At 52.1% G+C, this 23,659-nt stretch overlaps 2 protein-coding genes across 3 annotated transcripts in view; both read left to right on the top strand.

Moving 5' to 3' along the window:
• The window catches only part of UBTD1 (ubiquitin domain containing 1), a 50,904-nt gene extending 37,975 nt beyond the window's left edge, over positions 1–12,929 (top strand). For both annotated transcript variants that reach the window (XM_027528457.1, XM_027528458.1), the window contains 2 exons: positions 10,306–10,533; positions 11,842–12,929. In XM_027528457.1, coding sequence (XP_027384258.1) covers positions 10,306–10,533; positions 11,842–12,227 — 614 coding nt within the window. In that variant the 3' untranslated portion in view covers positions 12,228–12,929. The remainder of the gene's footprint in view (positions 1–10,305; positions 10,534–11,841) is intronic.
• A 1,719-nt stretch (positions 12,930–14,648) lies between these two features.
• Positions 14,649–23,576, top strand: ANKRD2 (ankyrin repeat domain 2). The gene is made up of 9 exons (XM_027528460.1): positions 14,649–14,838; positions 18,368–18,469; positions 19,717–19,875; positions 19,985–20,092; positions 20,582–20,680; positions 21,051–21,149; positions 21,950–22,048; positions 22,159–22,257; positions 23,296–23,576. Exons 1-9 carry the CDS (start codon positions 14,764–14,766, stop codon positions 23,443–23,445), a joined length of 990 nt encoding a protein of 329 aa, XP_027384261.1. The 5' UTR covers positions 14,649–14,763; the 3' UTR covers positions 23,446–23,576.
• Positions 23,577–23,659: the final 83 nt, after the last annotated feature.

Genomic DNA, 23,659 nt, shown 5'->3' with positions numbered 1-23,659 from the left:
CTGTGTGCACCTCACACTTGACCCAGGCACTTCTCACCGAAGCTCCCCAGGGCCTCTCAGCATCTCTGAGGTGCACAGAATCGGGCAGGTGTGCGCAGAGAGTGAAGGGCTGGCACAGGCCAGTGTGGAAACAGACCTAGGCCTTCTGACTCCAAGTTCACCCACTTAAGACAGGCCTGAAGGAAAGACAGGTGTGGACTGTAAATGAATGGGAGAATAGAGCCGCAGCCAGCAGAAGGGTCGTGGGGTCTCTTCTAGCTGTAGCCGCAGCAGTGCTGGGCAGATTTGCCGTTGTGCTTGCCGTGGAGGCGGAGGGACTGGTGCTTGGCGGAGGAAGCCAGGACCCGGGGGGCACCTGGCGCTGGGCACACCTCCATGGGCTGTTAGGTGGACTGGCTAGCTGAGTGGAGGGTGGACGGAAAGAAAAAGAAGCTGGAGTAACAGCAGAGGGAAGAGGACTCTTGAGTCTGGAGAAGAGCAAAGTGTCACCCTGTGATGGGGTGGTGACTTATTCCGTGCCATTCTAGAGTAGAGCTGGTGGCTTAATAACAGTAATGGCAAAACCAAGTACAGTGACAGGAGTAAGCCTCCTCTAGCCAGTGTGGAGCTGGCGTGTGTACGTCTTAGTCTTCAGGTGGAGGGAGCTAGAGCTATGGTCCTAGGAAGACTGCACCTCGGGTGTGGAGGCTTAGGTCAGTTGATTTATTATATATAATCTTCTTGAGCCTATTAGCTACTGAATACATATGTATATATTTTCAGTCTTCCCAACCTCCCTAAGAAGTGGGCTGTAATTAACTCCCTGCTTCTCAGAAGGGGAAGCTAGAAAGTTTAAGGCGTTTACCCAAGGTCACGCCACTGATTTATGTCAGGGCTGATGTTTAAAGCCCAGTCTCTCTGCCTCTAGAACCTTGACCTTCAGTCTGTGTTTCTCTGTCCTCCTGCCCGCTCCTTAGTTGGTGCTCAGTGAGGGGTGACTGTAACACTTTCTTTCTAACCACTTGATCCATTCGACACTGGAATAGGTTTCCTCCTGGCAGTGAGCATGTCCGGAAGTGCCCGCAGAATCTGAATTGCCCCTAGTCTGCACCACTGAGCCCCAACCAACCATGCGGACTTAGAATCTTGGGCTAGTGCCCAAGTCTGTGTTTCTGTCAAGCCCGCAGGAGCTGTGGATGCCCTGTCAGGCCCTGGTGTCCTGGGAGGGCCCAGCTCTTAGAGTCCTTTCTTTCCTGGTGAGGACAGGAAAGGTCAGACCGCCTCCTAGCTCCTCCAGTCTTGTTCCTGAAGTGTGTTCTGCTCGCTGCTTTTCCTATCAGAGTATTCATTATCTTTGGATCACACTCTCGATGTTTTCATGTTGTAGTTATAATTCAGCTTTCACTGGCAGTGGAGTGGTGTGCTAGAAACAGTTTACCTACCCCTCGAACCCCCCACCTTGACATGCACACAGGCAAAGGCTGTGGGGGTCTGGAACAGGTCACATGATCCCCCAGAGCCTCATCCTCACCTGTAGAATGAAGAATCTTGGGTAAATGACTTTAAGGTCACTCCTGGCTTCAGGATTCTGCCAGGCTCAGGGGGCCCAGCCTGATGGAGTGGCACAGGTGTGAGTGAAGCACCGGTGGCAGCTGACATCCAGGGCGACCGAGTCTTGGGTGTCAGAAGTCAGGCCTCTAGGCACCCGGCTGCCAAGCTGACGCTGATGTGGATCCTCGCTGCAGGGACCCTCCCTCCCTGACTACGGGGCTGTGGAAAGCGGTGGCAGAGGTGACCTGTCTCTCCTCTCTAGAGTCCTGAAGTAGCAAGGGGAGCTGGCCAGGTACCGGAGACCTTTCCAGCAACCTCTGGGGAGTTCCTGTTTTATTTATTAGCCGCCATCCTCATTCTCCTGCCCCAGGAGAAGTGCTGACCCTATGCTGTGCACCTGCACAGGGAAGCGAGCATCCATCAGACCCTCTCTTTGTCCCTGTCAAGCTTAACCTCATTTAACCCCCTGCATCCTCCTGCACAGGACGAGAGAGACCAGGAGTTCCCTATAGCAGGAGTTTTCAAACTTTTCAAAATCACAGCAACTTTATGGAAAAAAAGATGATAACGTTTCATTCTGTTCATTGCATAAAGGAGATGAGCATTACTGACTTGGCTTGATTACTAATTACAATAGTTACTGTCTTTTACTAAGTACTAGGCAGAGTGGTCTCTGTAATCCTTAGAGCAATCCCATGAGGTGGCAGTTACGTCCTCTTCACAGATGGGAACACTGAGGCTTAGAGTGATGAGGTGGGTCCCTGCACTCACACAGGTGGTCAATAACCCACACTGTCCATCTCTGAAGCCCCCATTCATACGTGAGTAGTCAGATTGGGGAGGGAGTCTTTGCTAAAGTGTCTGATAACTCACAATCATCTGTAATTAGGTTCCTCCTAGAGCCAGTAATCCTGGGGCTGTTCACATTCAGGCCAGGACTTTGTTACACCTGGGAGTAGAAATCAGCACGTGATGAGGATGGGACTATATTAACTCTAAGAAAGGAACAGGCTGGGTTTTGAGGTTTTGGTTTTTTCTTTTTTAATTCATATGAACTTAAAACAAGCAGAACTACTCTCATTTCTGAAACACCTGATGTGCTAACTCTGCTTATGAAATACATCATTCTTCCCTAGCCAGCCCCAGAAAAGGAGCTGTTGGTTGTATGGCAGCCTGGATCCCAGAGTAGGCCCTAGGGACTTGGGGGTTCTGTTTGTAGAGCTCAGAAAGGCCAATTTTTCCCTCGGGAAATGGGATGGGGGGCAGCTGGGGGAAGTCAGCTCAGGTCAGGGTGAGAGTTGATCCCAGCTCAGCATGGGATGGTTCTTTTTGCCTTGCCTGGCCCTGCTGCCAGGGGCCCTGGGGCTGGGGGCACAGAGCGGAGAGCAGACGCAGGGCCTGCTCCCCTGAGCACAGCCCAGTAAATGTGTGCGCTGTGGGCAAGCGCAGTGAAAGCATGCCCTGTCTCCACAGTTCTGTGTGCCCCCTTGTCCACACCCAAGCAGGGGGCCTCTGGGTAAGTTTATTTTCCTTGGCTGCACTTGCGTCTCTCCCATTGCCACGCAGGCTCCAGGCCCTCACTGGGCATGGTTTCTGACATCCAGGCCCCCATTCTCCAGCAGGTTTTCTCGCTGTACACCTCAGGAACTGTTTTTGTCCCTCCTGGCCTGCCACCCTCTGTCTTTCACCTCTCTCCCTTCCTGGGATTTCTTCTAGCAGATTCCTTCTGCTCCCCCATCTCTGATCTGGCCTCTGCCTCCCCAGTTCCTCCCGTTTTTCCTCAACAGCTCTTTCACTTCATTCACTCACGCATTGGGCAAACAGTGGCTGAGACCTGCTAGTGTGCCTGCCCCCAGGATCCCAGTGATGAATTTGAGGTGGTCCCAGCCTCATAGGGGAAGACTGGACCATCTCAGGGAACTGCAGTTGCCCCAGGCAGGGTGCCATCACAGAGCTGAGTTCAGGGCTCCCAGAGGAGCCTTGAATCCTTCAACCCTGCCCAGGACCCCTGAGACCAAACGTGTCCTAGGAAGGGTTGCAGTTTAGGAAACCTGGGGTGTCACTTAGCAACCCGCCCCATCCCATTCCCTCCCTGAAGCCTGGAGCTGGGCCTGAGGGAATGAATGGGGAAGATGGGCCCAGGCTGTAAAGAGGCCACGTGGGGAGGCCCCAGCTGAGCAGAGCTGGGCCAGCACTTTCCTTTCGAAGGTTACCCAGGCTCTGAGGGTCATCCTAGGTTAAGGCTGACTATAAATACCGTGCTTCCTGAAGGGATTACCTGGGCTGCGCTTCCCCTGCCTGCACCCTTCCTGGCCAGGCTGATCCTTTTCTGGGCCCACTGTTCTTTTGGGCCTCTTATCCCCTCTGCCAGGTGCAGCACTTCAACCACGTCTCTCCAGCCCCCTGCAGCCCTGCTCTGCCTGCCAGGGCGGAAGAGGAGGGGAGGAGAGACTTGAGTGTGCATCCTGGTCAGAGGGCCATTGCAGCCCAGGCCGTTGGGATGGGGAGGCCCTTGTCCCTTCTCCTTCTGCCTGGAGCATCATCTCTCCTACCAGCTCAAGCACGCCCAGGCTTGTCACATAATCAGTGCCTCTGGAGAAAACACTGCTGGCCCCAGCCTTGGAGCAGGGACCTGGAGCTGGAGCTTGGTAAACGAGTGTGGAAATAGAGCTTGGGGATTGCCATAGGTATAAATAGGGCTGTTTCCCGGCTTGGGTGGACTGACTGTCCTGGGAAATCTCTGGTTCCCTTGGCTGGTCTCAGACTTGGTGTCACTCCCAAGTGGCTCAGGTGTGCCAATCCCCAAAGCCACGATAAGGATCTCCTGGAGTCTGAGATGAACGAGTGAAGGGACTGCCTGATTTTGCCTCGCAGCAGGCCTTTCTCCCAGTCCCCCCGCTGCCGTCTGCTGATCTCAGCTGTGATCCTCCACTGCCTCCCACCCCGCTCACTGCGTGTTTGTCAGACCCTTGCTGAGAAGCTGGGCCACGATGGTTCAGAGGGAAGCAGCCAGGAAGCAGCCCCATTGTCCTTCCATGGGTTCTTGAGAACCCCCTCTTGTGTAGTTATTCTGAATTAAGCACTGTGAATCTCACACACACACACGTGCGTGCACACACGCTCATAGAGGCACTCCTGCTGCTGCTGCTGCTAAGTCACTTCAGTTGTGTCCGACTCTGTGCGACCCCGGAGACGGCAGCACACCAGGCTCCGCCATCCCTGGGATTCTCCAGGCAAGAACACTGGAGTGGGTTGCCATTTCCTTCTCCAGTGCATGAAAGTGAAAAGTGAAAGTGAAGTCGCTCAGGTTGTCTACTTGAAAGTTACAGTCGTGTCCGACTCCTAGTGATCCCATGGACTGCAGCCTTCCAGGCTCCTCCGTCCATGGGATTTTCCAGGCAAGAGTACTGGAGTGCATTGCCATTGCCTTCTCCAAGAGGCACTCCAGCTCTATGCAAATTGGAAAGGACCTTTAATGTTCTCTCTCCCACTCTCCTTTCAGTACCCTCCCCTGGGGGTGATATATCACCAGACACCGTTCATTATCTGGCCAAACCACAGCGTCCACCATCATTATCCTCCCCCGACCCAGACATCATGCCCTCTGTTTTCTTCTTTCTTTACCCTCTGAATCTGCTCTCAGCAGCGACTCTGGAGGCAATCTGTTGAACTTGCTGATGTTAGGGTGTGGATGAGCATGCCAGCTCCACTTCTGTTTTGCTGTGTTCGGTGTGGGATTCATCAATCAGAATTGAGTGTGTACCCCAGCCTCACCCTCCAGCTCTGGTCCTGACACCGGTGGCGTTTCAGGCTACCCTGCAAGACCCCAGCTTTTGCCTCTACTGAGAAACTTACATTCTCTTCTCAGTTCCCTGCCCACCACAATCAGAGAAACCCAGGATTATCATGGGCATTTTGTCCCTCCACAGACAAGCAGGTACCTTGATCTTTTATTTTGTGATGTTTCTTAATCTCTTTTGCCAACTTCACGGGGGATAAGGACCATTTCTGTTACTCTGTCTTTGACCTGGAGCTTAACTAGGACAGGTGGAGACACAAGTAGAGGCCCCTAGATGCTGCTGCTGCTGCTGAAACCAGCAGAGCCTGCCTGGCCCTGAACAGAGTCACCCAGAGCTGCCAGGAACTGAAATCCTAGAGGCCGTGGGCCTTGGGTTCTCCAGTTCTCCACCACTCTCAAACCCCACCCCTTGGCGTCCCAGACTCTTCCTACTTTTCTGTGGCTTCTTCTCGGAACTTTATGTACCCCTTTTCCTTGTTAACAGCTTTCATTGTTAATAATTTTCATTATCTTATTACTAAAGTATTAATGCTTATTGTTGGAAACTTGGAAAATAGAAGCAAAAAAAAAGAAAAATCATTGGTAACCGCCAATCAGATATAACCAAACATTTTGGTATAAATCCTTCCAGTCTTTTTAATATATATATGTAATTTTACATATATTTTTAGAAATAAAAGCTGGAGCACAGAGCACTTGCTGTTCTCTAACCTGTGTCTCACCATATCAAGGACCTGTCCCCATGCTACTTAGCCTCCTCCTGCCCCATCAGAGTGGCTGCCAGGGATGCAAAGATGTGATGTAGCCTCTCTCTTGTGCACTGAGTTTATTTCTAGAAAACCAGTCTGAGCTAAATAGCTTTGTAGATGAATTTCCACCACACACGTGTAATTATTTTCTTTGAATATTTTTTTAGACACTAAGGACTTCCTTGATAGCTCAGTTGGTAAAGAATACACCTACAATGCAGGAGACCCCAATTCCATTCCTGGGTCCAGAAGATTCACTGGAGAAGTGATAGATTCCCCACTCCAGTATTCTTGGGCTTCCCTTGTGGCTCAGCTGGTAAAGAATCCTCCTGCAGTGCGGGAGACCTGGGTTCAATCCCTGGTTTGGGAATATCCCCTGGAGAAGGGAAAGGCTACCCACTCTAGTATTCTGGCCTAAAGAATTCCATGGACTGTATAGTCCACAGGGTGGCAAAGAGTCGGACAGGACAGCCACTTTCATTTTAGAAACCAGATTACTGAGCCAAAGGAATGCACACTTTTAAGTACTTTTGGTAACATAGCGAATGCCCTCCAGAAAGTTTGTATCAATTTGTACCACATATAAAAGTGTTCATACCCTTTCCACTGCCCAGTATTTTTAATGATAAGACATTAGGGAAATGAAATTTAAAATATTAATCATCAGTTTGCTTGTATGTTTAGAGTAAAAGCTTTCTTTTATGTTTTGTCTGTATCTTGTCTAAAATTGTAAGCATTGGTGTTTAGGGATCCAGACAATTTTATCATGTCTCTTACACGTGCTTCCCTTGGACCTGGCGAACTTTTCCTGGGTACTTTGTTGCTGTGTTTGATTGACTGCAAAGGGAGCCAGCCCCTGGCCCAGAGGCGCTGTGACTGCCCCCTGCTGGTGAAGAGGTGCGGTGCCGACTGAGAAGGCTGGGCTCCTGCTGCCCTTTCAACCCTCCCCCTTCCTACCACTGCGTCCTATTCTAATATTTTCTAGTATTTTCAATCTAAAAGGACCAGCGTGCAGGGTGAGGAATTTTTAAGCCTTTGTGTCTTGGGTGATGCAGATGCAGTTAATACCTGGGGAGGCTCACGGGTGTCGTGTCCATCCTAGGATGAGAAGTGTGTCTCTGACAGCACAGACAGGAAAGCATGCTATTCTCTGTGTGGAGGGGAGGAGACTCTGAGGGCCAGGTATGCAAGCAAAGCCTCCTCCAGATACGTGGGGCCTCCTCAGGTGACAACTTTGAAAGGTGACACCATGGGGGCGTGTTTATATTAGAGTGAGCTGAATGCATACACAGTTACACTTCAGATATCCTGAGGTCACAACCTCAATTGTCAGGGACAAAATCAAAACCTGACCGTGTAAGTAAGGGTGGCGGTGGGGTAGAGGATCTGAGCAGAAACAACAGATGTCCCAGACAAAGCCTAGTCTCTGTCTTCTTTAGGAAACCTCTGTCTTAGAACCAGATGCTCTCAATTTTGACGGTGCTGACAAAGCTTTCTCAACCCTCAGCAGATTAGGAGTGGCCCATTAGCTGGGCCTGACCTCTACCCAGAAGGAGCAGCAGTTAGATAGAGACCAGGAGGCAGTGACATCTGGCAAAGAGGAAGGAGACGGGAAAGCTATAGAAATGCGCTCAAGAAGTTAAAAGGTCCTGGCATCTGGGTCCTTGGGTGGAGGGGCAGAAGTGCCATATGCTGGAGGTCCCAAGGGTGTCACTGCATAAAGCCTGTGAATCTGGAGGGATCAAAGCTCTTGTTAGGGAGACACCACTGCTAAAGGACCAAAGAGAAAAGGACTCAGAAATCGTGAAGCAGGGGGAATTTGATTGATCCAGGCAGAAACACCTCCAGGCCAAAACTCCACAACAGAACACGTAAACAGTTCTGTCATCCTCTATTTCTTTCTGCCTCCTTTCTGGCGTTTGCACTTAAGCCTTTGATCCACCTGGGCTTTGATTTTTGCGGCGGGTGTGAGGTAGGGATCTTGTTTCATGTTTTTCTATATGGAGAACCTGTAGTCCCAACACTGTCTGTCAATAGCCTGTTGTAAAGAAAAGTGTCCAGTGTTTCTCCTCTACTGCTCTCACAGAATACTTCTGACGATAGTTTTGTGGGTGTTTTTCCCATGCCCTGTTCATATTTTTAAGGCTCTCGTTTCTTAAACTTGGTGTTTTCATCTCTTGTGTCTGGTAAGTCCCGTATCTGAAGTCTTTGTGCGTCTGATTCTCTTGCCTGTTGTTTTTGCTGGCTCAGGCTCACAGTGCCTTGTTTCTTTGTATGTTGTGATTAAAAAAAAAACGATGACCTTATTATTTATTTTTCTTGGAACTTCATCTCGGGAATTCTTTGAGGCCTGGTTTGAAGTTGTTTTCCTACAAAGAGGATTTGCATTTCCTTGTGCTAACCCAGGAACACTTCAGATTAAACGTCTGGCTTTGGAGTTTTCTGTCTGCACAGGTAGGGCACACCCACGGGAGGGCCATGTGTGGATTCAGTGTGACCCGCGGTGGGACCCACACGCTGTCGTCACTTACCGTGTGACTGCAGGCCAAGTCATTCAGTCTCTCTGCCTGGCCCACTATCTGTGAAATAGCAATAATAATACCTAGCACCTAAAGCCATTGGAAGGGTGAAGCCGGATGATGTAGGTAAAGTGCTTCCAAAAAGCACTTTGGAAGTGTTTGGAAGCACTTTGTGTGTTTTCTTTCACACAGTTAGACAGTGAAAGTCTTCCTCTTCCCTTGAGGAACCCCTCTTCTGCTCCAGCCCAGGGCTCCTGCCCCAGCTTTAGTTCCCCATCCTTCCTAGGATCTGACTCATAACAGGAGTTGAGTGCTTTTGACCTCACCCGTGTGGCTCATTCTGCCTTCAGCTTTGAGATGACTGAGCTTCCTAAAGCCTTTGAGGGATGCTTCTGCCCTCAAGTCTTGACCTGGGTCCGGAGTTGTCTTGGGGGTCACTTGGGGCTGAGTAACAAGAATCGTGACATTTCACAGAATTGTTTTCTTCTTCCAGTGCTGCAGGGGTTTTTTGGTTGGTTGGTTACCATTCAGAAAACTTCTTTGTAACTTTATGGTGGAATATTAGTAACAAGACGTATAAATGTTTATTATTTTTAGTCATGGGACTATACTTGGACAATAATATAAGTGTGAAATAAACAGCAGGTGTGTATTGGCACAAAAACAGTTAAATCCTTTTCTATAACAAGGATTATTTTTAACATAAATTGTTTTTTGTTTTTAAAACTCTATTTAGAACTCCAGCTCTATTGAGAAAAGTGAGGAAAGGGAGCTGAAAGGAAATGCGCCTAAGTGTCAGCAGTGGTTACTTCTTTTTTTAAAAAATCATATTTATTTATTTTTGGCTGTGCTGGGTCTTCGTTGCCGCGTGGGCTTTCTGTAGCTGCGGCGAGCAGGGGAAGTGCTCTAGCTGTGGCGGTCAGGCTTCTCTTTGCGGTGGTGTCCCCACTGCAGAGCACGGGCTCTAAGGCACTTGGGCTTCAGTCGTTGCAGCTCCTACCCTCTAGAGCATAGGCTCATTACTTGTAGTCTGTTGGTTTAGTTGCTCCACGGCATGTGGGATCTTCTTGGATCAGGAATTGAGCCCATGTCCCCTGCGTTGGCAGGCAGGTTCTTTACCAGTGAGCTGCCAGGGAAGCCCCAGCAATGGTCACTTCTAAATGGTGGAATTCTTGAGTAAGTTTTCTCCAGTGGCAGCACGGTACAGACAGTGGTCAGAGAGTGACCTTCTGGTTCAGAAAACCTGGCGTTAAATTGGTACCTGTGGGGCTTTAGACCAATGACAAGCTCTCTGGGTCTTAGTTCCCCCATCTACTGGGTTGTTTTGAGTCTAAAATGCCTAGCCTGTGATCTGGCACAAGCTGGGTCCGAAAATGGTCGCAGTTGTTTTTTTGTTTTTTGACACAACTACATTTTTTCCAGATTTTTAAAATACTGAACACGTGCAATTTTATAATCAAAGAAAGAGAATAAAATTAAGACTTAAACAGCAGCAATAAAGGCAGTATATGCTTTGCTGACAAAAGGGGTTTTCACCCCCAGGTGGGGTTTGCGCAGTTTCCAGACTCTTCCCTGAGTCCAGGAAGGGACCCAGAGACCCAGATGCTCAGGGACCACAGCAGTGAGGACTAGGGAGGCTGGGCTGGGAGAGGGCAGACCACAGTCCTGGCTTTCCACATGCAGAGCTTCTCCCTTCTGTCCTGCCCAGGACGCAACGAGCCTCTGAAGAAGGAGCGGCTGAAGTGGAAGAGCGACTACCCAATGACTGATGGGCAGCTGCGGAGCAAGAGGGATGAGTTCTGGGACACGGCGCCCGCCTTCGAGGGCCGCAAGGAGATCTGGGATGCCCTCAAGGCTGCCGCCTACGCGGCCGAGGCCAACGACCACGAGCTGGCTCAGGCCATCCTGGATGGAGCCAGCATCACCTTGCCCCATGGTCAGTGGGCAGGGCAGGGGCTATCTCCACCAGAGCAAGGGGGCTGTTGGGGAAGAGAGCCAGTGGCCAGCCCCATGTCAGGCGCTTCCATGCAGGCTGTGGGTGGCAAGTGTGGCTACTCATTTGTTCATTCAGGCAACCGTTACGAGCATAGACCAGGAGTGGGACACCAAGAAAATGAGAACACAGCCCCTGCTTGCCTGAGGAGGGTGTGGAAAGACACAACACATCTCAGGGCAGTGTGATGAGAGCAAGTTAAAGATTACTTGGGGCCCTTTGGGATCCTAGCACACCTCAGGTACCAACCTTCTGTTGAGTATTATTATATGATGGGCACCAAGCTAGAAGCTTCTGTTGCATCATTTCATTTAAGTTCACAACAGCCCCTGAGGCTGTGCAAAGCAGAGAATAACAGTGGGAACTCTAGAGAGTCAGAAACTGGGTTTTAACCGTGTCTCTTTCCTAACTATGTGACCTTGAGCTTCTCACATTTAAAACCCAAGTGACTTAACAGTTATAAAGTGGGGATACTTCCCTCATAGGATGGGTGTTAGGATTCAACAAGATACAGATAACATCATTTAGTCCAGTCTCAGCATGTAGTAGGTGCTTAAGATACAGGAAATATATTACTACGTGCAATACATTGTACCAGTAAGAAGATTGAAGCCCCCCCTAGGTATGAGTCATGAAGAGCAGGGCTTATGCTACTTCAATCACATATGCTCAGGAAGGGGTTGCTGAATGAACAAATGAAAAGTAATTTGCTAAGGTTGAATGAGCCAGACCTGGTGGAGCCAGAATGTCAGCCCAGGTCTTCCTGACTCTACCTCGGGCCCCCGCCAGCTGTACAAGGAAGACGTGACCATAGGGTGGGTTTGAGGACTGTGGGGTGACCATGACAGGTATATTTGTCTGCTCAGTCTGCTGTAGCAAAACAGTGCAGACTGGGTGGCTCACCACAGAAATGTAGTCTGAGAGGCCCAAGATCAAAGTGGCAGCTGATTTGGGTTTTGGTGAGAACTGTCTTCCTGGCTTGCAAATGCCACCTGCTCACTAAGTCCTCATTGTGGGAGAAGAGAGAGAGAGCTTTCTGGTATCTCTTCTCATAAGGGCACTAATCCCCCTGGATCAAGGCTCCACCTAAATGACCTCACTTAACCATAATTGCTCTCATATAGGCTCCAACATCCAAGTACAGTGGTGCTGAGGGTTAGGGCTTCAGTGTATGAATATGATGGAGGGGACACAAGTTAATCCATATCAGTGGGTCCCCAAGCCAACTCTGACCGCCTGCCTTTCCCGCAGGCACCCTCTGTGAATGCTACGATGAGCTGGGCAATCGCTACCAACTCCCCATCTACTGCCTGTCACCGCCCGTGAACCTGCTTCTGGAGCACACGGAAGAGGAGAGCCTGGAGCCCCCTGAGCCCACCCCCAGTGTGCGCCGAGAGTTCCCGCTGAAGGTGCGCCTCTCCACGGGCAAGGACGTGAGGCTCAGTGCCAGCCTGCCCGACACGGTGGGGCAGCTCAAGAGGCAGCTGCACACCCAGGAGGGCATCGAGCCATCCTGGCAACGATGGTTCTTCTCCGGAAAGCTGCTCACAGACCGCACGCGGCTCCAGGAAACCAAGATCCAGAAAGATTTTGTCATCCAGGTCATCATCAACCAGCCCCCGCCACCCCAGGACTGAGGAGCCCATGGACCCCTGGGCAGAGAGGCCAGGGGGCACTCTGCAGGGCCGAGAGGCCTCCCGCCTGGAGCACTAGGCCCCCCCACCCTGCCGCTGCCTTTGAGAGCTGTCCTTTCCTTCAGGGGCACCTCCTGTGTATGGCTGCTGGGCAAGCCCTGAGAGGACCCTGCTTCCCGGGGACACCACGGGCCACCAGTGCGCGGCACCCAGGAACCAGTGTGCTGCCACACACCGGCCTCGCCAACTTGGTCAGAGAAAAGGCAACCAGGGCCCTCCACCCGGTCTCTGTCTCCCGAGGCAGGTTCAAGCCACGAGGGCCAGCCCAGAGGCCCCTGGAGCCCGGATCTGTCCTCTGGTGCTGATGGCTGTGTTCACTCCGGTTTTCTGCTCAGGGTCTGAAGCAGCTGCTGTCTCCCTCCCCTGACTCTGCTCTGGGCACAGGGCCAGTGCCCTGGAGGGGAGGGGACCACACGTGAGCTCCCAGGGGCCAGGAGCCTGAGGCTGGCCTCTGCCTCTCCCAGCCCCCGGCACAATTGGCAGAGAGGGGGCAGTGGCTGGGCAGTGGTGGCTGGGGGTCTGCACAGGGCCATCTCCTGGCTGTGACCCTGGCGGTGTGGGGTCTGCAGCCTGGTCGTGGCCCCACAGCAGGTCCCTGTGTATAGACATATCTGCATATTTATCAATAAAGCCTTTTGCTCCTTCCTTCTTGCTTGCCTGGCTTTGACTCTGGGTTCTCCTGCGGCTCTGTGGAGCCTGGAGCCAGTTCAGGGGGGTGGAGCAGGTGGGTGTGCAGCCTGCCCAGCAGCTCTGGGCACGGCAGAGAGTATGGTGAAGCAAGCTGCAAAGTGCTGGTGTTCAGGCCTGCATTCTCATGGGTCCTCAGGAAAACCCACTTAACCTCTGAGCCCGCTTTGATTATCTTTCAAATGGAGGTGGTGCCACCTGCCCTGCCCCCTTCCTCTGTTGCTGGCAGGATTCAATGGGATAATGGACGTGAACTCACTTTGAAAGCCAAGGTGGCATCACAGGCAGCATTAGTTAACCTGCTGCTCTGCTCCTGCAGCTCAAGGGTGCTGGCTTCCCTCTGCAGTCCCTGAGCCAGGCCCTTGGGACTGGGGGATGTGCAGTGTCCTGGAGATAGTACCCTCGGTGACATTACAGTGAAATCTCTGACGCATTCTGATGATGAGCCTGTGTTGGCTTGCCACCAAGAGAAGCAGAGGGCAGAAGGAGCTGGGTCTTCTGTTTCCTTAAGGGGGAGCATGCAGGTAAGCAGAGAGGGGCGTCTTAGATAAGGTTGTTTGGCTTAGGGCAAGCCACGTGAGTGTCACGGAAGCACAGGGCTGTGGTGTCTGGTTCACTGGCAGGTTAAACCTGGGTTGTGGTGACCCAGGACTTGCTCCCACAGATCCAGGTGTGGAACTCAGCGAAGCAGGTCTGCCCTTTCTCCAGTTGGGAGTAGTTTTTTTCTCAGTGAGCGTGACCACTGGTCAGGGCAGCCTGACAGGGAAACCAGGGAGGGAAGGATGATCAGCCGGAGATCATCCTTCCATCCTGGTGTCCTTGTCACCCAGGCTTAGCCCTGCATTCTGGCCCTTTTGGTGGCCTCTTTTGAAGCAAGACCCTGTATAAGTCCCCCAGAGGTCCCCTGAGACAGACAGACGGGTGAGGTTTGTCAGGGACTCATGGGTTTCCCAGGCGGCTCAGTGGTGAAGAATCCGCCTACCAATGCAGGAGACACAGAAGTTGAGGGTTCGATCCCTGTGTCGGGAAGATACCTTGGAGGATATGGCAACCCACTGCAGTATTCTTGCTGCGAAAAGTTCATGGATAAAGGAACCTGGCAGGCTACAGTCCATGGGGTCAGAAAGAGTTGGACACAACTGAGCACAAGCATTAACATGGACTTGCGGCCAAATGCAGCGATGCTTCACTAGGGGGCACTGTGGGACGCCAGAGACGCAAAGATCTGCGAGAGCTACAGGCAGAGGGAGGCACCTGCCCTTCTCCCCACCCCCCATCCAGCCCTGCAGCCCAGGGGAGACAGTGTCTGCGCCTCCCCAGAGCCAGCGAGCCTGTTCTCAGGACAGCCTGGGAATGTAGGCCTATCTTGGGTTTCCACATTTGGCTTTTGGGACCCCACACTGGCACTGGCTGGGCAGGATTTCGAGGCATCCAGCAGGTGGCACTGCCATCAGAGCTAAGAGCAGCCAGCGGGTCCTTGGAGCAGCCTGGGTGTCTTGGCTGAGGCCCAGCTGGGCCTGAGCACTCAGGACAGGCGCCTGGCAGGCTCCTTCCTGCAATCCCCGCTCTCAAGGCACTGGGCCCTCCAGCTTAATAGGCCAGGGGTTAGGGGTTGCAACTGTCCCATCCTTCCCCCTGCGCCCTGGGGCTGCCTGGGGTGAAGGTGACAGGTGGGGGAGGCAGGTGGAGAATTGGGCCAGTGAGCTCATGGCAAAAGCACCTAGCGGGGCGGGGGTGGGGGCCCTGGCATATAAAGCCCCCGGGGCCTGCTGAGGCGGGTTGCGACGGCACAATGGCAGACTCTGAGGAGGTGCAGCGGGCCACGGCACTTATTGAGGAGCGGCTGGCACAGGAGGAGGAGAATGAGGTAGGGCTGGGGTGGGGGCCCAAGGGGGTTCCGGGGACACCCAGCTCTGCTGTCAAAGGAAGGCAGAACCCGGCTGGGGTACCTGGCAGGAAGGAAGACAGCCCAGTTGGTGCTATTCCAGGGTGCTCCTGAGAGGGGGTTGTTGGTAGTGGGAAATGAAGGCTTTAGCCCCCAGATCTTGAGAGACAAGTGGCGAGCCAAGCTGGGTTCCCTGAGACCCTGTCTGCTCACTTGGGCCTTGAGAAGACGGGCTAAGCTACACAGAACAGGACAGCCAGGATGCGGCCTGAGAGTGCGGGGCCCCGAGATCCCCCAGCTGCTGGGTGGGAGGCTGGGACAAAAGGAACTCCAGTGTCTGGTCCCTGAAGAAGGATAAAGACTGGGAGCAGAGTGAGGAAGGGATGCTGGCAAGGGAGACATGGGTTTTCTAGGACCATCAGCCACACCAGGGGAGGCCTCTGAGCACGGGCCTCTGAACAGTTGCATTTTCTGTGGAATAAAGAAGCAAGGGAGGAAGGTGTGGGCTGGTCCCACTGTTCATTTGATGGAAACGAATACTTGACCTGGAGTTTCTCTGCCAAGTGCCTGATGCTGGGAGGAATGAGGGACTCAGTAAGGTCAGCCCCTGCCTCTCCCTTACCAACCCTGTGTTCATTTTAGCTGACATTTGTCAGGCGCACAGTCGACTCAGAAACAAGGCAGAGTGGAGAGAGGGTGAAATAGAAGTGTAACTCAGAATGAAGGAGCACAGAACGGGGGTGATCACATTGACCATGGACCCTCTTGAGGACTTCTCTGTGCACAGGAGGGCAGTGTCAGGCCTTCAGGGATGGCGAGTGGTGATCAGGATGGGGAAGGTATTCCAGGCTAAGGAAATGGCAGGTGCTAATTTCCAGGTGTGGAAATGTGACTGTCAGGAGGGAGTCTGGCAGTAGGGGCTGAGGCTGGGAAGGCAGGCAGGGCACAAACCAACAGGCAAGGGCCACATGAAAGATACTCTGTGGCAGTGGGAAGCCACTGCATGTTGTTGAGTGAGGCACAGTGGTGCCATCCAAGAAGAACTTGGAGGGGGAGAGACTAGCCCTACCAGGAATGCGAGGGAGGAGATAAATTCGTTTAGAGGTTGTGTGTGTGCGTGTGTGTGCACTCAGCTGCTCAGTCATGTCTGACTCTTTGACATCCCATGGACTGTTGCCCACCAGGCTTCTCTGTCCATGGAATTTCCCAGGCAGGAATACTGGAGTGGGTTGCCATTTCCTCCTCCAGGGGATCTTCCCAAGCCAGGAATTGAACCTGTGTCTCCACCGTCTCCTATAGACTTCATTCATAAAAGAAAAAGGTGAATGGGATTGAGGAAGAGGGGAGGGCCAGGACTCCGGTGGAAGAAGACACGAGGCCCAGGGAAGGGAGGGCAGGTTTGTCTCGGAAGAGCTTGGACTGAGCCCACTGAGTCCCAGTCGGGGCATCCCTGGCTCTCCAGGAATGCCATTTCTCACTCCCCCAAGGGCATGAGCACCAGGGCCAGGCGGGTGAGTCACGCTGCTGGACCATTTCTGGAATGCTGCCACTGGACACAGAGATCTTCAGCAAGAGGACAGGGAGCAGTCCTCATCCGTCCATTCATCCAGTAAATATAGAGACAAGGCTGTCAGGACTCTGCGTGCCCACAGAGCCAGCCTGGCCGCCAGTGCCTCCTTCGTGCCAGGCACGGTGCTACAAGTGGACAGGCATTCTCTCATTTCATCTATGCGACCATCTATGAAGTAAGGTGGATTTTGTTGTGTTGCGTTTCATCAACGAAAACCCAATTCAGGAAACATTTCTTGAGCACCTGCTGCATGGCAGTCCACAGAGACAAATCCGAAGTGAGGGGCTATGGAGTCTGAGTAAGGCACGGGTGAGCAGTAGAGACCCGGTTGTTCCCAGCAGGCCCCAGCCCAGCAGCATTCTTAGAGGAGAGCCTCATATCCAGCCTGCACCCCTTTCTTGGGGTGGGTGGGGAAGGAGGACCTCGGAGACCAGCCCAGGGACTGGGGCTCTTCGATGGGGACTTTACTGGGCTAGGTCATCACTGAGGACTTGGAGGTGTGCAGAGCTGATAAGCTTGCCTGCCATCATCCATGAACTCATTCATTCATTTACTCTCCAAAAACTTGCTGAGCACCTACTATGTGCTAGCCTCTGTCACAGGTGCTGGGGTTGCCAAGGTGATTAAGACCAACCCATCCTCTAGATGCTTCAGGGGCTGGCCAAGATCCCACATGCTGTAGTAGCTGAAGCCCTAGGCGTCCCCTGGTAAAGATGCAGTGTTTCAAGCCAGGCCAGCCCTTGGGCGACCTCAAACCATGTATACTTCATATGGAAGGGAGGCGCCAGTGGACCACGGAACATCTGAAAAAAAGCCCTGGAAAATCAGCCCTCAAATGACCGTTGAAGAGTATAACCCTTGGAGTGCAAAAGGCAGCTGAGAACTCTAGAAGAGGGAGTCATTCCTCCCCAGCTGCCACCTGGACTCAGCACCCTCCAGCCTGAGTGAATATCCTGGCAAGGTGGGGACTTCAGAGATAGCGGGGGCGGGGGCTGCACTTCATAAAGAGTGTTTTCCTTTAGAAGAGAGGAGGAGGTGACAAGGAAGCAGTCCAGGCAAGTAGGAGCTACAAATGGGGAGAAGACCTTGACAGAGTTTCCACCCTGTATTATTACAATGAGAAGGTTAATATTGGGGGCTTCCCTGGTGGCTCAGATGGTAAAGAATCCACCTGCTATGCAGGTGACTGGGGTTCGATGCCTGGGTCAGGAAGATTCCCTGGAGAAGGGAATGGCAATCCACTTCAGTATTCTTGCCTGGAGAATCCCATGGACAAAGGAGCCTGGCAGGCTACAGTCCATGGGGTCCCAAAGAGTCAGACATGACTGAGCAACTAACACACACCCAAGGTTAATACTTAGAGTTCACTTTAAGCTAAGAGCTGGAGAGCTGCAGGTCCTACCCCTCAGATATCCTGAGAGCAACAGTTTCCATGCCCTAGGATTTCACAGATCAGTAAAACCTGAGGGAAAGAAGTGGGTAACTGACAGAGTTCTCAAAGTTTTACATTGTCAAATAAGCCCATTAAGAAATTCTCATCATTTATCACAATTATTTTATCAAAGTGAATTTTAAATGTCCCTAAACCTAACCCCCCAAAAGACCTCAGTGCTTATAAATATTGAATATATTTAATTTCATTAAAACTCATTCTGCTGGCCCTTAATCCTATTTTGCTGGAGACCCAGGGCTGTCAATAGGCAGGTATTTGAACTGGAGTTGGGGTTGAGGCTGAGTTGGGGAACCCAGCTCTGAGGTGGGGAGCGCAGCTCTAACCTGGGCCTCTCCTGGACCAGAAAGGAGTGGAGCAGGTGAAGTGCTGTGAGGTCACACAAGAGGAAGACTTTTGGGGGTGTCCTTGAATTAGTTGTGGGGGAGGCTGTCAGGTCCCCTAGGCACAGCAGGCAGATCCTGGAACCTGTCCTCTCCCTGGTTCCCCAGAAACTCCGAGGAACCACCCATCAGAAGTTGCCCATGGAGATGCTGGTGTTGGAGGATGAGAAGCACCATAGGCCTGAGAGTCCGTCCTTACAAAAGGTTAAGGTAAGTGCTAGGAAAAGCAGTTACAGTCTTGCTCCTCCTAGTATAGTCCATGAACCTGCAGCTCAGCACCGCTGGGGCATGTGAGTGATGCAGCCTCCTGGCCCCACCCCACACTTGTGAAGGGGAATATGCCACCCCCAAATATATCACTTTGGTATACTGATTATTTTAAAAAGTCATTTGAGAAAAAGCCAGTGTAAGAAGAATACACTGACCCTCCTTTGCTCCCCAGAAAGCAGGAGATAAATCTCCCATGTGAAGTTACCCTCCTTCTATCAGGAAAGCAGAGAGCTTCCTTATCACCAAATATCAGGAATTCAGGGCTGAGAAGGCTGTATAAACAAAACTTGTTGTTTTCTTCACTAATTAGCTCCTCCAAATCCAAACTCCTTTGTCTTTTCAATACTTCACAAATTTATTGTTTCCTTGCCTAAAAGGTATAAAAGCTGCCTGCTTCAGTCACTTCTTCGAGTCTCATATTTTTATGGACTACCATACACATGAAATTAAATTTGTTTCTCCTATTAATCAGTCTTACATCAATTTAATTGTTCAACCAGCCAAAGAATTTAGAAGTGAAAAGGGGGAGGGGTGGTGGTGATAAAGTTTTCCTCTGCACACCTGCTGAGTCAGAATCTGCAGGTGTCTAAGATCCCAGGGGACCCATTTTGGAAGTGGCAGTGATGAGGCAGCCATACAACAGGGCGTGTGGTAATGGGATGCCGGGAGGCTGTGTGTGCTGACAGGAGAGATCTCCATGCTGGTCAGAGAAAAGCAGTGTCCAGACTACAACATGGAGGATGGAAAGGGCATCAACTGAGCTGTGATAGAAGTTACCTCTGCGAGAGAAGGGCTTTCATGTTTCTGTATTATTTTTATGAACACAGAGAGGGATGGAGGGAGGGAGAGAGGCGGAGAATTGCACGGGAAGATTGAGAATCAGGAGCTGGTTCTGGAGGCCTGTGCTAAGAACTGCCCTTGAGATTTCCTCATCAACCCCCCCCAACCTATGTGGAGCCTTGAAACTGGGCAACTCCCAGCCAGCCCCCTCAGGCCTGCCTGGTCCCTCGATCTGAGGCATCTGTGTCAGTTTCACTGGCTTCACCTAGTCCTGGGCGGCAGAGTTAGACCTGGATTCTTTCTTCCTTGAGAGGAGCTCCCTGTCCTCCACCTCCGGCTCAGCTCAGAGGTCCCCAAGCCCCACACTCCGTGTCCCAGTGTGGGGTTGATGGGCTATCCCCACGCAGGGCCAAGAGCGCGTGCGGAAGACATCTCTAGACCTGCGGAGGGAGATCATCGACGTGGGCGGCATCCAGAACCTCATCCAGCTGCGGAAAAAACGCAAGCAGAAGAAACGGGAAGCCCTGGCCGCCTCCCAGGAGCCACCTCCAGAGCCAGAGGAGATTGTAAGTGTTCTAGGGAGGACACTTGTGTGGGCAGAGGGAGCCGGGGGAGGGGAGGATGGCGCGGATCACCTCGGGGCGGCCCCCCCATGACTGCATTCACGCCCTCCAGACGGGCCCTGTGGACGAGGAGACATTCCTGAAAGCTGCGGTGGAGGGGAAGATGAAGGTCATCGAGAAGTTTCTGGCGGATGGGGGTTCCCCTGACACCTGTGATCAGGTGATGTTCTTTCCGGGCCCGGCACCTGTGCCAGCCTCCTCTTAGAGCTGCGCATTGTGAAATGAGAACAGGCATCGGTGTCCTTTGAGAGGGGGCCCCTCAGAAGATTTGGGATGCCCCCTTCCTTTCTCCACACAGGTCTCTAAGGAGACGCTCTCCAGCTTGAACCACCTCCAGAGTAATACATACCTGGATATTTAGGGGGAAAAGAGGAAAGAATCAAATACAGAGTTGAAGACCAGGAGAACTGGGCTGGAATCCCACCGGCACCATGCCCTGGTTCAGCTTGTGTGCTTGGGGGGCAGTGAGAAGGTCCCCAGTGCATAGGAGGCCTCCGAGGCTGGTCCCACAGAGCATGAAGGAGCTGGCAGAATGTGGACCATATGGGGACCCAGCACAGGGGTCAGAATCAGGCTGGGATAAGCCCTGGTCTCAACCTGGGTGGATGATGAGGACAGGCTGGGGCCCTGACTGTTTCTCTGGGGACAGTTTCGCCGGACTGCCCTGCACCGAGCTTCCCTGGAGGGCCACATGGAGATCCTTGAGAAGCTTCTGGAGAGTGGGGCCACTGTGGATTTCCAGGACCGGGTGAGCAAGAGGCAGGTGTTGGGTGAGGGGCAGGAGGTAGGTCCCGCACTAATGGACTCCCTGTCCCTGCAGACCTCCCACCTGGGACATAAACAGACTGCCTCGGGGCCAGGCCCCACTGCTAGTGTGCTGCGTGAACTCGTGTGGGCACCACCTCCTCCCCAAGCCTTGTCTGTAAATCTGGCCTGGACTAATGGACCCCCCGAGGGTTCTCCGGCTCTACTCCACCCACTACCCAGCCACTGGAGTGTCACTGTCCTTCCCTGGACCCTTCCCCTGGATATCTCCCTGCCCTCTTGGCTGGGGTCCTTTCCCCGAGGGCACACTCTTCCCTGAAGCTCTGCAATGAGGCTCCATCCTTCCTTCCTAGCTGGACTGCACAGCCATGCACTGGGCCTGTCGTGGGGGCCACTTGGAGGTGGTGAGACTCCTGCAGAGCCGAGGAGCAGACACCAATGTGAGGGATAAGGTGAGGCAATAATGCTCACAGATGTTGGGATGGCAGAGTGGAGGGGAGGGAAGCAGAGGGCGGAAAAGCAGAAAGCAGGTGGCTAGCGAGCTAGTTTGGTTTCTGGGGTGCCTCAGAGCCCGGGGATAAGTCTTGCCATCAGCAGCAAATGCTTGGAGACCACCATCTGGGAATGGAAGCAGGAAGAGCAGAGGAAATCCACTATCTTGGTGACTTTAGGACCATCCAAAAGATGCAGGATTTGTTCACCCATGAAATCATTCATCATCCTTCTATTTATCTATCCATCCATCCATCCATCCAGTGATTCATTCATCTGTTCACTTTTTTATCCATCCACCATTTTGAATTCACTCAATGCTTTCTATGTAACCTTGAACAGATGATGGCCTCTGAGCCTCTGTTGCTCATCTATGAAACGTCTTTGTAGAGTTCTTATATGTATTGGATGGGGAAATGTATGTCAAGTAATTATTTATTTAACATAAGACTGATGTTTTGTAAGCTTTTGCTGTGTATGTCACATAGTCATCTCTTGATACGTGGCATCTATTATAATTATTTTAAAAGGGCAGAGGAGTGAGCAGTTGTTCACATCTGAGTGAGAGGGGAATCATAGAAGGCATCCCAGAGGAGGTGGCAGGTAATGCCTTAGAGTTAGATCATCAGAGAGGATGATGGGAAATTACAGAGTTCCCTCCCCCTCCTTGGGAGAAGGCTGGAATTGACAGCCCCTCCACCCTTAGAGGCACCAGAGCCCAGGTCCCTTCAGCCAGCATTTTCTGCTTCCTCCCACCCAGCTGCTGAGCACCCCCCTGCATGTGGCAGTCCGGACGGGGCAGGTGGAGATCGTGGAACATTTTCTATCCCTGGGCCTGGACATCAATGCCAAAGACAGAGTGAGTTTCTGGGTTCCCTCCTGCCCAGCCCTGCCGCAGGGGGCTCCCTGTGCCCCCTGAGGGCTCCCACATGCTCCCATGGACCATGCTGAGTGTCACACTGGTTCTAGGAAGGGGACAGCGCCCTGCATGATGCTGTGAGGCTCAATCGCTACAAAATCATCAAATTGCTGCTCCTGCATGGGGCTGACATGATGAGCAAGAACCTGGTAAGTTCCCTCCTTCCCTGATTCAGTAAACAGGGTGCACTGGTTTCCCAGGCCCTGTCCCGGGCACTCGGAGGAAAGACAGAACTGAGCAAGACTTGGCCGGCCTGCTCTCAGGGCACTGTCACAGTGGAGGCTTCTCCAGGCCCCTGGGGATTTGGGGCCCACCAGCTTCCCAACTCTCTATGCTTTTCTACATCCAGAAAATCTAAGTGCAGAAAACAGCCAGGAGGGTAAGAGGACTTCCCAAAGGCCCCCGAATAGAACACAGGGGGTCCTAAAGTCCAGGCTCAGGGAGGCCAGAGTTGTGGAGAAACAGAGCTGAAAGGAAGCTAAGCACTTGGTACACTCATTCCTAGCACCCTGCATTTGCTCCTGTGGTCCCCTAGTTTCTTTAGGATCCTATATCCCCTCGTCCAAGCTCTTCTCTGGGGCCTAGAGCAATCACAAAAGGGAGGAGAATTGAGTAAGGGGGCATCGTGACTCAAGAAAGGCTGGCAGGAGGGGGCACAGTGCAACATAGGGGTGGGAGATTAAGAGGTACCAACTATTATGTATAAAATAAGCTACAAGGATATATTTACAATACAGGGAATATAACCAATATTTTATAATAATATAAGTGGGGTATAACCTTTAAAATTGTGAATCATGATATTGTACACCTGTAACTTATATAATATTTTACGTCAACTATACTTCAATTTTTTAAAAAAAGAAGCTAGCTGTATGAAAAAAAAGAGGGAGGTTGAGGGGATAGCGGGAAAATCAGGAAGATGAGGGGAAGGTGTAAATGAGGACTTAACCTGGGCATTGCTCACATCTTGAAATGAAAATTTTCTGTTGTGGAGGGAGTCCTGTGCGTTATAGGATGTTTGAGCAGCATCCCTGGCCTCTACTCAAGATGCCAGAAGTACCCCCGACCCCCAAGTTGTCATAACTGAAGATGCCTCCAGACATTGCCAGTTGCTCCCAGCTGGTGAGGCACCTTTCTGGGACAGACTTCTCAACAATGACCAGATCTCCTCTTGGTTCCCCCAGGCAGGAAAGACCCCCACAGACCTGGTGCAGCTGTGGCAAGCCGACACCCGGCACGCTCTGGAGAACCCTGAGCCAGGGTCAGAGCAGAATGGACTGGAGGGGTCCACCGAGAGTGGGCGGGAGACCCCCCAGCCTGTGGCAGCCGAGTAAATGCCTGTCCCGGCCTACCAGGCACCTGGCCTGTCCCCTGCGTACAGCCTGAGGGTCATAAGAATGGCCCTCAGAGCTGAGGACACCATTCCTCTGCATACACCCCAGGAGCATCCACAAGCTACTGCAATTAAAAAAAAAAAAAAAAAGTCATTTTTGCTATGTGTGATATTTATTCTACTTGTGCCTGAAATATTTAGGAATGAAGGAAGAC

This window comes from Bos indicus x Bos taurus, chromosome 26 (genome assembly GCF_003369695.1).
Source record: "Bos indicus x Bos taurus breed Angus x Brahman F1 hybrid chromosome 26, Bos_hybrid_MaternalHap_v2.0, whole genome shotgun sequence".
In the NCBI taxonomy this organism is placed as follows: Eukaryota; Metazoa; Chordata; class Mammalia; order Artiodactyla; family Bovidae; genus Bos; species Bos indicus x Bos taurus.
The sequence above is the reverse complement of the archived record's forward strand: the minus strand, read 5'-3'. Positions and strand labels throughout refer to the sequence as shown.

Excerpts from the sequence above, each read along its gene's own strand:
- ANKRD2 (XM_027528460.1), top strand. The coding sequence starts at position 14,764 with ATGGCAGACTCTGAGGAGGTGCAGCGGGCCACGGCACTTATTGAGGAG. Across the intron at positions 21,150-21,949 it reads ACACCAATGTGAGGGATAAG|CTGCTGAGCACCCCCCTGCA; the intron begins GTGAGGCAATAA and ends CCTCCCACCCAG. Across the intron at positions 22,258-23,295 it reads ACATGATGAGCAAGAACCTG|GCAGGAAAGACCCCCACAGA; the intron begins GTAAGTTCCCTC and ends TGGTTCCCCCAG.